This window comes from Acomys russatus, chromosome 30 (genome assembly GCF_903995435.1).
Source record: "Acomys russatus chromosome 30, mAcoRus1.1, whole genome shotgun sequence".
NCBI classification, from domain to species: Eukaryota; Metazoa; Chordata; class Mammalia; order Rodentia; family Muridae; genus Acomys; species Acomys russatus.
Genome location: NC_067166.1, coordinates 6,660,740 through 6,673,950, shown reverse-complemented (window position 1 = coordinate 6,673,950; position 13,211 = coordinate 6,660,740). Strand labels below are relative to the sequence as shown.

General features: G+C 42.6%; 1 protein-coding gene across 5 annotated transcripts in view; it reads left to right on the top strand.

Moving 5' to 3' along the window:
- Positions 1-13,211, top strand: part of Slc38a9 (solute carrier family 38 member 9) — a 76,309-nt gene that overhangs the window by 3,742 nt on the left and 59,356 nt on the right. For 4 of the 5 annotated variants that reach the window (XR_007833532.1, XM_051172302.1, XM_051172304.1 and 1 more), the window contains one exon: positions 6,520-6,663. The exons of the other annotated variant lie outside the window; for it this stretch is intronic. Coding sequence is in view for 1 of the 4 variants with exons in the window: in XM_051172302.1 (XP_051028259.1) it covers positions 6,554-6,663 (110 nt within the window). In the remaining 3 variants the exon portion in view is untranslated. Of the gene's footprint in view, positions 1-6,519; positions 6,664-13,211 lie in introns of those variants that run through there. 5 annotated transcript variants of the gene reach the window in all.

Below are 13,211 nucleotides of genomic sequence, written 5' to 3'. Positions count from 1 at the left end.
GTGTTATGTTCTTGCACAGTAAGAGAGACAGAAAGGCAAAGGGGGCTTCTAGCTCAACCTCTTCATCCCTTTGATAAAGTTCTATTCCACGTTGGTCATTAACTCGTCTCCTAAAGGCCTCTCTGTTACTACTGTAACGCTGAATCATCTCTGAAGCCTTGGTAATTACTTTCAACACATAAACCTTGGAGGTAACATGACAGTACTCCAGGACTAAAACCAGTTTTAAACAACCAAGAACTCTTAATGACTGAGCTTTGGGTTAAGAGTCTTGAAATTAGGGCTTTGTTTCAAAATCAGAGTTTAAGCTGGGCATGGTGGCACACGCCTTTAATCCCAGCACTTGGGAGGCAGTGGCAGACGGATCGCTGTGAGTTCGAGGCCAGCCTGGTCTACAAAGTGAGTACAGGACAGCCAAGGCTATCACAGAGAAACCCTGTCTCAAACAAACAAACAAAAACAGAACAAAACAAAAAACAAAAACAAAAACCAAACAACACCAGGGGTTAAGATTCTAGAACTGGATGTCTGCTTGTGTCGCCTCACCTGTTTAACACACACCACATTATATCATTGTTACAACTGCAGCAAAGAAATGCGTATGAGTGCTTAGCATTTTTGTCATTGGTAGACTATTCTGCATTCTAACCTAGTTGCAGAACTCTTATTCCCTTCTCAACGTATGTCATCAAATAGCAGAGTATCTTACAGTTTTACTCGTTTTAAAAAAACATTAAATTGCTTCTGGAACCACCAGTGTGAGCTAATTGAATGAGGCAACTGGAAACCACCAAGTTCTGCACTCATTTGCTTTAAAAGTATTAAATATTTGATAAAAGAGGCGCTAAGAGCTTTGGGTTCCTCATTTATGAGTTTTGTTTTGTTCTGTTTAAATCAACTTTCAGCTTCTTTGGAATAAATCACTAATTTTACTATGCCACAACATTTCAACATTCAGCAATCAAAATAAATATTCATACGTGGTTAACCTAGAGCCTCTGAGTTCCTGAATGGCCGTCATGCTTCCCTCATATCACTCCCCTAATGTTACTTTCTGGTAAGGCTGACTGACGTTAAAGACTCTTCCTAAATGTTCCCTCTTTCTCAGTGTAGTAGGATTCAGTTCCTGTTAAAAGATCGCCAGGAATTCAAAGGACCTTCTCTGTCTGGACTTAGGGACAGTCTTGGTTTAGTTTAAGAAGCAATAGTGCTGCTCTACCAATAGCGAAGGGTAGCCACCTACCTCTTTCACTCTTTAAGCAGATTTGTTGTCACTCTCTCGGCTGTGCTCCTTTCTTCTGCTGCACTGTCCCTGGTAGGACTGATGGTGACCAGGGAAATATCCTTGAGACAAAACCAAAATAAAAGCACAAAAGCTTGCATCAGAAAACAGATTCCTTTAAACTAATTTGCCTTAAGTACAACATACCGTTGTGCTTGCTTCCCAATGATGGATGCCCAACGTGGAATTTCTGCCACCTGTGTTCTCCAGGTGACGGCCCTTTGCTGTTTGGGCTGTTAATTGTCCTCCTACTCACAGTCTAGATGCTGGAGACCTGATTGTGCAGATGGTTCTTGGGTCTTTCAGAGACCTTAAGCTCTTCCCTAAGGCACGTGCCACAGCGCAGAGGACGCGGCACTGGGCGCCGCCCTGATCCAATTCAGTCCCAGCTGCGGCTTTGTTAGCTAAGTGATCGAAGACAAGCTTCTTCCCGGAGCTTTGGCTGCTTTTTTCTATTTTCCCTTATTCCTTCCTTCTCTTCTTCCCCTCCCGTCCTTCTAATGTGAAGGTATATTTATTTCCCGAGGTCCAGCATCATATAAGACTTTACACAGCAGGGAGCATCCAGTAAGATAGCTTTAGCTCTGCCTCCCATGCCCCTTCTACTGACAGATGCATCCTTTTCTCTGAAGTTCCTCCAAAATGGCTCTCAACTGACCTCGCTAAAAGTGAATTCTTTCCCTTTAGCGCTTTTATTTTACTTTATTTTATTTTTATTTTTTGGTGTAGCTCTTCAATAATTCTATGAAGATCATCCTTTTCCTTTATTTCTTTTCCTACTTCAGATTTTACTCTCTATACTAAATAACAGCAGCTCCATCACACAGATTAATAGTTTGGCATGGTTCTCAGTGCTTAAACATACACACATTTATACATTTCAAAGAAACGCTTTTATGGGTTTTAGATTTTTCCAAATAAATTTCTCCCCAACCCCCCAACCTCATGCCATTCTTTTTGATGAGAGGGTACTGTTTTCCTTGTATTTAGCTTTTCAATTTCTAAAATGCTTTTTTTTTTTTTTTAGCTGAAAGAATTTAAAAATTTTATGTTATAGCAGAATCCTTAAAGTGACCTGCCTACAAGATGATTACAGTGTTTATAAGATTTGATGCCACTGCACTTCTCAGATAAATTTCTAATGTTTCTATGCTTGGTGTTTCATGGCGTGTTTTTTCCCATTGCCTCAAGGAGCCATTTTAAAAATTAGTCAAATCTTCACTTTTCACATTAAGGAAACAATGAACTTGTGAACGTTCACTTTATAAGTAGGGTTAGTATCAGTTCTGACATAAAGAAAATAGCACCGGGAGCCAACACGATCTGATTTCAGTCATCTCCGAGGCTTGCTAGCTAAGCGATATAAGGCAATTTCTTTTCCATCTTAAGCAGCTTCTTTCTGTTCCTTCCATCTTCCATTTTAGTGTGAATCCATTTCAAAGAGCCAACTGAAGAAATATTTGAACCTGGGACCAATCTTGTTTGTTTGTGTGCATCCGTGGTTATTGATGCACTGTCCCCATTAGCCAGGTTGTAGCTCGGAGCAAGTCTTTCACTGGTCTCTTTCTAAGCTGATTTGGAAACCAGGCCCAGTGCTTGGTGTAGACTTGAACTAAACTGAAACAATGAACTGAAAACTAGCACTGGGCATGCATGGCAGTGGGCTAGCACTTCAGAGCTTCAGGGGATGTTCTCTCAGCTCTTTAAGTTATGTTTTTAAATTTATTGATGGTAGGGAATGTGACTTACTTTTCAATTTTTTCTCAACACCTCTTTGCGTTGTAGGGACTCAGTAAGCACCTGTTGAGTGACTGTGTTCAGGGTTTACCATTGCTTTATATTTTGGCTCTCTTAGTAACTTCTGCCATTCTAACACTTACAGCGCGTGGAAGCGAAATAGTTAGGCTGGGATGGTCTTGGCTTTTTTCGGTTATGCCTTTCTTCCTGTTCTGTGGTGCTGCAGTCTCACATTCTGGGCAAGCACTCTGCCACCGGGCCACGTTTGTCTTTCCCTTCCACTGTCTTTGAAATGCTACTCCTCCCAGATACTGTTTGGTGTGGTCCTTTGTTGTGTCTTGTCCTTAGCAGGACTAATAAGGACGTGACTGGCTTATACATTGGGCAGGAAAGCAGAACCGAAGAGGGAAGTGAAAGGGAAAAAAACAGAGAAGAGAAAATGCACATATTTGGGGAATAGAACATGATGCTAACATCTGTGTCACATATTCATGGCATGTTGATGGCAATTGCCTATATGTTTATTATTAATGACGCTTTCATTTGAAAGGGAGAAGTTTAAAAGGTGGCATTTAAAAAGTATTTTTATTTGTCTATTGAGCATAGTTACACAGCTGAACATTTCTCAGTACAGAGTTTTAATGTATGCACCACTATTTTTAACCCTTATGTGAACTAGTGAGGTGGATGTCATTATTTTGATTTTGCAAGTGGAGAGATAATGGTATGGAGCTAACTGGGTAGTGCTGAACTACATGGCTGAATGGCAGGTACTGAGTTTTGATACAAAACCTTATTTACTTTCAATCCTTCCATAATTGCTATTGTTAGAAAATTAGGATGAGTTTGGCTAGGGTGTGGCTCTGGGGTAGAGCACTCACCTAACAGCCCTGTGGTCTGTACTCATCATAGAGAGAAAAGGGAAGGGGGGGCGGGGAGCAGGAAAAGAATTGGTTAGAAAAGTTAATGTAAGAGTCCATTACACACATCAGGAATGATACGACAGTACTTGCTTAGTGCCCACAGGGACATGAACTAGGAGAAGAAAGATACTGGACACGCGCCATGACAGAGCGGGACAGACAGCACAGCACTGTGATGGAGAGCATCAGCTCAGGCCTGGTTCTGACATTCCAGGATTGTTTCCTTGTGCCTTTCATCTTTCCGTGGAGAATGGCAATACCAACAGCAACGAGGGAAAGAGAGAGAGAGAGAGAGACAGAGACAGACAGAGACAGAGAGACAGAGACAGAGAGAGAGAGACAGAGAGACAGAGACACACACAGAGAGAGAGAGACAGAGACAGAGACACAGAGAGAGAGAGACAGAGACACAGAGAGAGAGACAGAGACAGAGACAGACACAGAGAGAGAGAGACAGAGACACAGAGACAGAGAGAGACAGAGACACAGAGACAGAGAGACAGAGAGAGACAGAGAAGAGAGAGCAAATAGCCCTGTAACTAGAATTCGATAGGAGAAGTTGAATGAACACTGTCATTACCATATGAGAGTTCCTGTACTTCCTATTGCAACCTCTTGGTGTCCTCTGGCGTCTTCTCAGCGGCAGAAGTCATAGGATTTTGCCTGGATAATCTTTGGTAGGAGGTTGTGTCGTGCAGTGTAAGCTGTACAGTAGTCCTGCTGATCGCAGCCCTCATGTGTCAGATACACAATCCTCCCCAACGTGCACCACTTGACTGGACGATGTCCAATTCTTTCTGTATTGCTCTGTTCTCCACCTCTTTCTGTCCCTTTATGGCAGACTAGACTGTAGGACAGGCGTAGTGGCAAGAAGCACCACTGAGCTGCTGTAGTTCTTTAGTTATTTTCATTAAATATTGTTTGGGGGAAGCTGACTGAAGAAGCTGAGCCCTTCACAATCTTTTCCATACTACAAATTGTCTTAGATTCCATATGATGCTCTTATTGAAATATAGACTTTTATTTTAGATAAAATCATTTTAATTGTACAGGTCATGAATTTTCAATGAAAGTAGAGTAAGCAAAAATAAAATGCATTTCAGTAAATGAGCTAGCTATTCTAGAGTATATGAGCATAGTAACATTTGGTTTATATTATAATGCCTGTGAAAGATTCCAAGAATTCTAATGTAATAAAAATTCACTAGCTGAGGAAAACAGTATAGACTTTACCATTAACCTCCCTGAAGTCCCATTCTCAACAGTGTCTGTTAGACCATGAGGTCCCAAGGATGAGCGTATAATATGTCTTAAGCATTTTAAAGTGAAATTTCACATATGCCCGTAACAATAAAAGTAGTACATTCTCATAAACAGAAGCAGTTGCAGTGGTGCAGATGGAGACGGTGTGGTTCTGGGTCTCTGTGAAGGGAGAGCTGATGAGATGTGCTAATGGACGGATGCTGAACGTGAGGACACAAGCCACTCACGATGCCAAGAGTTGTGACCAGAGCAGGTGGAAGGTCAAAGATCTTACTAATTGGAGTCAGGAAAACAGTGTCCTTTTTTTTTTTTTTTTTTTTTTGAGAAAGAAAATCAAGTTTGGAACACGCCAAGCCTGAGTTGTACAATCATATCCAGGTAAAGATGCTGAGTGGGCAGCTGGCTCTGCAGGTGTGCGTTCCGGAGAGATGTTTGGCCAGGCGTGCTACTGTAGAAGCTGGCGTGCCTACATCTACTGAACCTTCTACAGTTGCAGTGGGTTTCCTTCATGCTGCCTAATGTGATAGCCACAGTGTTACGGAAACTTCACTTCCTTGTGAGAGACTGAGGCCCATGCACTTGTTGAACTCTGCTCTGAGGGTAACTAACCTCCTGTAGTCTTTACTTTAGGGGGACTTTGGTCTCTGTGTATCTCCTAAGTCTCGAGGCTCTGAAGACACCAGCTCCAATTCTGATGAAGCAGCCATTTCCCGCAGGCATTCTCATGATTCTTTCCTTTTCTGTCAACTTATCTGGTTTCATTCCTCACCCCTCTCTTGGTTTGTTTTTGTTTTTCGAGAAAAGTTTCTTGTGTTTCCTTGGCTGTCCTGGACTCACTTTGTAGACCAGGCTGGCCTTGAACTCACAGCAATCCGCCTGCCTCCGCCTCCTTGAGTTCTAGGATTTAAGGGGTGCGCTACCGCTCCCATCTTCATTCCTGCTTTTTAAAGCTTTCCAAAAGATTTTTTAAAATATTCTATTCTAGTGTTGAGTCCAAATAACTGACTCTGTATATTCCTGGCAACGAATTGTCCCACTTGTTCCTCATTACACTGAGAGATAAGAAATATTAGTTACTAGTATTTCTGACAAATATGTCAGTCATATACCTCACTGAAGTCATGATGGCTTTGTATCTATACTCCCAGGCTTGTTTAAGAGTTGGAGACTAACCTGGGTAACAGTGAGCCATCTTTTTAAATGATGCTTTCAGCAAAGTCCCATCTTTTCTATTTCTTTTGCATGCAAATATATTAAAAAAATAGCAAAATATTTGTAAGGTTAAACTAAATTACCTTTGTCTGATTTATATAGGACTAGCTTCCTCAGTGACTGGAATCTGAGAAAAATGGCAGATGTGGATAGTGAGTCCAGGAATCTTATCCCTGAGGTAGAACATGAAGTAAATCCTGGACCTATGAATATCCAGTTTGATTCGTCAGATCTAAGATCTAAAAGGTAAGGCTTTAGTGCATTTATCTCATAATCAGGGCTTCTAACAATTAAGATATAATAAATTATGGTCAAAAAGATGAATAGAGTTGATAATACCCACTTTCTTACAGGACTTATACTCTGACGTATGTGTGTATGGTGCTAGGAGTACTGTTTCCTCAGTTACATATTTTGTGCTTTGGACTAAAATCAACATGTCTGTCAAGGAAAGGGTTGGGTTTTATCAAGTAAGGTGTGTTTATGTAATTGCCTCAAATATGTGTTGATTTCCCACTTCATACATGCTAAAGATAGAGAAACAATAGTCTTTACCTTCATTGAATTTAAACACCAGCAGAGATACTTTAGATAACTTGAGATGAAGTAATGTTTCAGTTTGTAACTGGAACCCTGAAGAGAATCCCCTTCAGAAAAATGTAACAGTGAGTTCAGTAAAGTAGCCTCTGTGTAGAGAGATGCTGCTCTGAGTAAGATGCTTGCAGTACAAACAGGAGGACCTGAGATTGCATCCCAGCAACCACAGGCACTGGATAGGAGCCCACGCACACCTTTAAGTGCAGGCGTGTCACGGGTAGACACAGGAGAAGCACCATGACATGCAGTCTGCCAGTCTAATCAAAACACGTGAGTTCCAGATTAAGAAAGAGTCCTGCCTCGTAGAAATAAGGTAGAGGACAGTGTCCTGCTCTGGCCTCAGTGTGTGTACATACTTGTGGGCCACATACACAGAGTGGTTATTTACAAAATAGGCAAAAGTAAGACCAAAAATGGTGGGGCACATCTATCACTTAGCACTCAAGAGATAGAGGCAGGAAGGTTGTGAGACAGGGTCCAGCCTGGGCTACTAGTGGTACCTTGTCTATTTAAGAACAAACTAACTAACAAACAAAAAACCCAGGCCCTAGCAAGACGGCTCAGCAGGAAGAGGCACTTACTACCAAGCCTGACAACCCGAGTTAAACCCCCAGGACTTGCATGACAGAGGGAGATGACTTGCCTAGAGCAAGTTTTCTGCACAATGGCACTTGAGGGTATACACACAGACACACAGACACACAGACACACAGACACAAAGTAATTAAATGAATAAATAAATAAATACATGAATATAAAAGAAAATTTAAGACAAAAATAGCCTTCCAGTAAGAAAATGAAGTAGAAAAATATATAAAATATACTTAAAGTAGTTTTAACAGGAATATACAAAATCTGTGAGAAAAGCTGGGTGGTGGTGGCACATGCCTTTAATCCCAGCACTCAGGAGGCAGAGGCAGGTGGATCACTGTGAGTTCAAGGCCAGCCTGGTCTACAAAGTGAGTCCAGGACAGCCAAGGCTACACAGAGAAATCCTATCTGGAAAAAACAAAAACAACAACAACAAATCTGTGACAAAGACTAAAATGGTCCTGAATGGTGTAAGATAGGATTTGGAATAGTTCATCAAATCTGAGATGCTGTCGATTATAAATTGCATTTAAAGCTGGGCATAATGGCACATACTTTTAATCCCAACACTTGTGCGGTAGAAACAGGCATATCTCTCTGTGTTTGAGGATGGTCTGGTCTACAGAATGAGTCCCAGGACAACCAGGACTACATAGTAAGACCCTGTCTTGAGTGATGGCTAGGTAGATAGATAGATAAATAGATAGACAGACAGACAGACAGGTAATAAAGTAAATAAAAATACACAAAGAGGGCTGGAAAGATAGCTCAGTGGTTAAGAGAACTGACTGTTCTTCCAGAGGCCCTGGATTTGATTTCCTAACATGAGCCTCACATGATGGCTCACAACCATTTGTAATTCCAGTCCCAGGAGGTGTGACGCCTTCTTCTGGCCTCCGTCAACACTAGTCACGTACACGGTACACAGACATTCTTGCAGACAAAGTACCGGTACACATAAACAGATCATTTAAAAAACACTTAACACACACACACAGTCACAATGTGTCTATGTGTATTATATATGTAAAAAACTGGACTTGGAATTTTTTCTTTGTATTCACTGAATTTTTTCTTTATATTCTTGGCCATATTTGTTATCTTCTCATTTATCTCTTATGTAACTTATATAAAATTGGCCATATAAACAGAGTGCATTGGTTAAGATTTTATTAACACCTCACTCACACTTAGGAAACCTGATTCTTCTGCATCACTTTTGATTTAGTCATCAGGCAGGTTGTGTGTCCCTCCTGCATCCAGAAGTGTCCTTTTGCCGTAAAGAGGGCCGGTGACTGGTGATGCAGCATGTGATTTTTCCCAGAAGCACCGGCATGCTTGCAGGGCTTCACACTTGCACTGTCCTGGTCTTAGCAGCTGGTGTCATGGGAGGTCTTCTCGCCTGTGACTGCTGTTCTTCCTCAAATGGCTCTTTGGTGGCTTGAGTGGCTTGGTCACAAATGGCAGTGACTTGTTGGCACAGCACCACCCGGCCAGCAGTGATTAAGTAGTCTAAATGGAGTCTGGGGGAGAGTGAGATGGCTGAGGGGAGCTGAGAAGCTGAGGTAAGGGAGCTCGGTAGACAGGATTAGTGGATGCTCAACACTGTTCAGCCACCTCCGTCTATCAGCTGCATGACAGTCTGCTTAAAAGCTGCAGCTCCTTCCAGCCCAGGAGACAAGGAGTGCGGAGAGCTGGCCCTGATGGTGTTGTTGGCCATCTCTCAGATGCTTGATTTTCCCGTTCTTGTAGCTAAAGCTGGTAGTGCTAAATTGGTCACACAAATGTGTCATTGTCATTAATAGTCTCTCTCGAGCGAGATAGAGAAACCTATTCTGTGATCTCGGTGGCATGTTCAGTATTAGTGAGTGTGAGCACTAATAAATGCTGGCTGGGTGCTTAGAGTGTTCTTGAAACCTCTAAGTTCTGTGATAAATAATTGGCCACTGTGACAGTAGGACATAGGTCATGAGAGTGCATTCCATTACGTAAGTTGGCAGGACTTCAGGTCCTTGAAATTTCAATCTAACAGGGTAGATTAAATGGAAATACACTTTCTATAATGAAACGTGTCAAACGAAGGAGTCCGCTGTTCTCAGCCCTGGTGTAACTGGTAAGCATGGGTGAAGGCGAGCAACCTCCTGTAAGAACTTAGCAGTGCTCACTGCTTCTGCCTGTGGGGTGATTTCTGCTTGAGAAAGCAGACGCTATGGGATGAGAAAAAGTGTGTGAGTGCTATGAAACATGGCTTCTGCTGAGATCTGGCTTCTTCCCTCCTACGTGTACATAAAACTCAGACCCACCGTTTCTTCCAGTAGACGATCCAACTTCGACAACGGTCACCAAGCTCCTGTTCCTTGAGTCACCCTACTTCGGTGCCATCCCTGTACCATGTATATCATGTAATTTGTTGTCTCCAGTGGTCTGCTCACCTTTCCAAGCCCAAGTTCATTTATCATATTTGTGAACCGAGGACTTTAAATTGTTTATACCTTTCAGATTTACATTGCCCACATATTCCAGCTAACTAGCATTCGTGATTGTGATGCCACGCATCATCTTACATTTGGGAAACAGCATGTCTGTGGGACGATAGAAAAAAAAATGTTTGACTAGTACTTACCCTACAGTTAGCTTGTGTTATTTCTCTCCCTCCCACTAGGTGGCAGTCTTAAATCTTAAATTAGATAGAAGCATTTTAACGGCTACAAACTGAAGGGTTGATTGCATGCTTATCATTTAGGTGAGCTAGAGTCTAAATCAGGCAGAGGAAGGGTTTTGAAACATGCCATAGGTATTTGGATCTTTAAGGTACTTTATTGAAAAGTAAGGCCGCCTTTTCTTTAGCATGCCTCCCTCCTATGCTTTTTTTTTTTTTTTTTTTTTTTTCTTTCTGTCTTTACCTGTTTGGGGTAGAATGAACCACACAAATGTAAATGGAAGGGCAGAAAGGCCTAGAACTCTCCTGTGTTCTATTTGATACATTCTATCGAGAATTAACAGGCTTTTCTCGGACCTTTGCAGACTGATAGAGCCGCTGTTCAGTATTGCTTCATATTTTCCCACCACTCCTAAAAAGTTATGAGATGGTTGATTCTTAATTTTTACCCAGTGCTGGGGATTGAACCCATGGCCTTGTATATGCTAGGCAAGCACTCTGCCATGAGTAGCTCTGGCCTTTATCTGTCCCCTTCTCTGCATGTTCCTTTGTTTCTCCTTTGCCCAGAGTTCAGGGCTTCGTAGGCCCAGGGTTACCTACGGCAGGAGCTCGCTCACTCACTCTTCAGCCTCCTAAGAATGCTTTGCACACGTGCTTTTCCCCTATAGTCTATTTACCAGCACTCAGCTATTATAGTCTTGTCGGACTCTGCTGCCCACTTGGTATTAGAGTGGAAAACCATTGGGCGGTTTACATGCTGCCTTTACTGCAGCACTGAACGCTTTCAAGCTTTTGCTAACTGGTAACATGGTTGGTGCACTGATGAGCTCTGGTAAGGATAGAGTTGGCTTTCATCTGTGAGTGCTCTGTCTCCGTGTGTGCCTGCGTGCCACAAGAGGGCGTCAGACTCCAGCATAGATGGCTGGGAGCCACCTTGTGGCTGCTGGGAGTTGAACTCAGGACCTCTGGAAGTACAGCCAGTGCTCTTAACCACGGAGCCATCCCTCCAGCCCCAAATTGAATATTTCAAATTCAGAGTGTTCCTCAAGCCCTCAGAGCCTGTAAGGTACATCATGGCACCCTGCTTCTTAGAGCGTCTTCCCGTCTGTGCGAGAGTGAGCAGCGTCCAGCAGTTCCACCTGCCACCAACGCTGTCACTGTAGATGAGCGAGGCAAAGGGGTGAGTGCATGTCTGCTCATGCAGTGCTTGGGAGTGGCCCCCTAGTGCCTGATGGCTTTATAGTTCAGGGTTGCACAGGCTACAAGAGTGAGGAAAACTGGTTAGTGGTAGACAGTGTCCTTAGCAGACACAAGGCCCTAGATGTGATCTTAAACTCCCTATGAGGAGCGGGAGGGGGAGAAACAGAGAAGGATTTTCCCCAGGAAGGCTGGTTTGCTAAGCTGCTGTGAATTGCATGATGCAGAGCTTGCTGCCAATCAGTCCCAGATGGGTGGGTGGGACCTTGGTTATCCCTGGTGACCCTGTGCTGTGGTGAACTACAAACTGTACTGCTGCCTTCATCAAATCCATCTCCACTTCCTGTTCTCCCCCTACTCCTTTCCCTTCCACCTCTTTTTTTTTTTTTTCCTTCTTTTTCTTTCCTTGGCCTAGTTACCTCTGTACTTTTCCACCTTCTTCTGTTATTTTTTTTTCCCTTGAATTATATTTTTGCCAAATGCTTAAAGAAAAAAAAATCTTGGTCTTAGTGTTAGAGTACCTTAAGTTTATGTGTGATTTTGTTGTTAGATTAAGTTTTGTTTTTTTTTTCTAGTCTCATTGGAATCCTTTTATTCTCTCAATTTCTTTGTTTCGGTGTTTTGTTTTGTTTTGTTTTGTTTTTCTCTTCCTCTCCTAGAGTTATTTTTTAAATGATCCCCATCAGTATCTGCTCACCTGCGTTAGATCTGGGTTTGTCTGTTGGTTTGGTTTGGTTTTTTCCTACTTTCTGGGAAGTTTGCCATACTTAGTTGTACTTCCTTCCTTCCTTCCTCATTGGTATTACTAAGAGAAGCCAGAAAACCACAGGAGCCTTCGGGGCTTTGACTGATGCTCTGCAGGGTCAAACCAAAGATGTTTTGTTGATCAGAAAAGCTATGAAGAGTTAAGGTCCCACCTTTGTCTGCTCGGTGTTAACTCAAGTGTCTAGTGAGAAGGTGTTTGCGCAATGGTACAGTAGCACCACAGAGCTTGAGGCCAGTAGTGATAACAAGAGATTCAAGGTTGCTTTCAAGGAATTTAAAGCCAAGTGCTAATAATGCACATAAATTGGTCTGTGGTCTTAGGGAGACAGCTTAGTCTATAGCCCCTGCCTTAGAGCTGAGCTCAATCCCCAGAAACCACCTAAGTAGTTGGTGCAGTGACACACACTTCTACTCTCACTGCTGGGAAGCTGGGGACAGGCAGCTCTCTGGGGAGTGCTGGATGAATCTCACATACATTAAAAGTCATGTTGTCAAAAGAAGCTGACACATGCCCACAGCGGCACAGCCTGCAGTCCCAGCACTTGGGAGCTAAGAGTTACAGGGACAGTGAATTCCAGACCAGCCTGGGCTACTGGAGACCCTGTTTTACAACATCAGACTAAGAAAATAATTACACTGAAAATTAGACTGTGTGTGATTGTTATTCTATTTTACGTAAAGTGAAAAGGAAGCAAAACCTGACATGCACCCCAATGTTAGCAGTGCTTATTCCCTTTATTCATTTGGTTAGCTTTGCAGTGTTGGGGCTCACCCAGAGCCTGGCATGTGCTAGGCAAATGCTGCTCTGCTGAGTAACATCCCCAGCACATCAGCGATGCTTCCTGAGTACCGTTCACATGATCTCCTGATGAGAACAAAGTAAAGTACACAATTCTTTTTTTTTTTTTTTTAAGTACACAATTCTTATACTTTAGACACAAACAAGATTCAAAATGACAAGTCTGGAACATCGTGCCTCCATCAC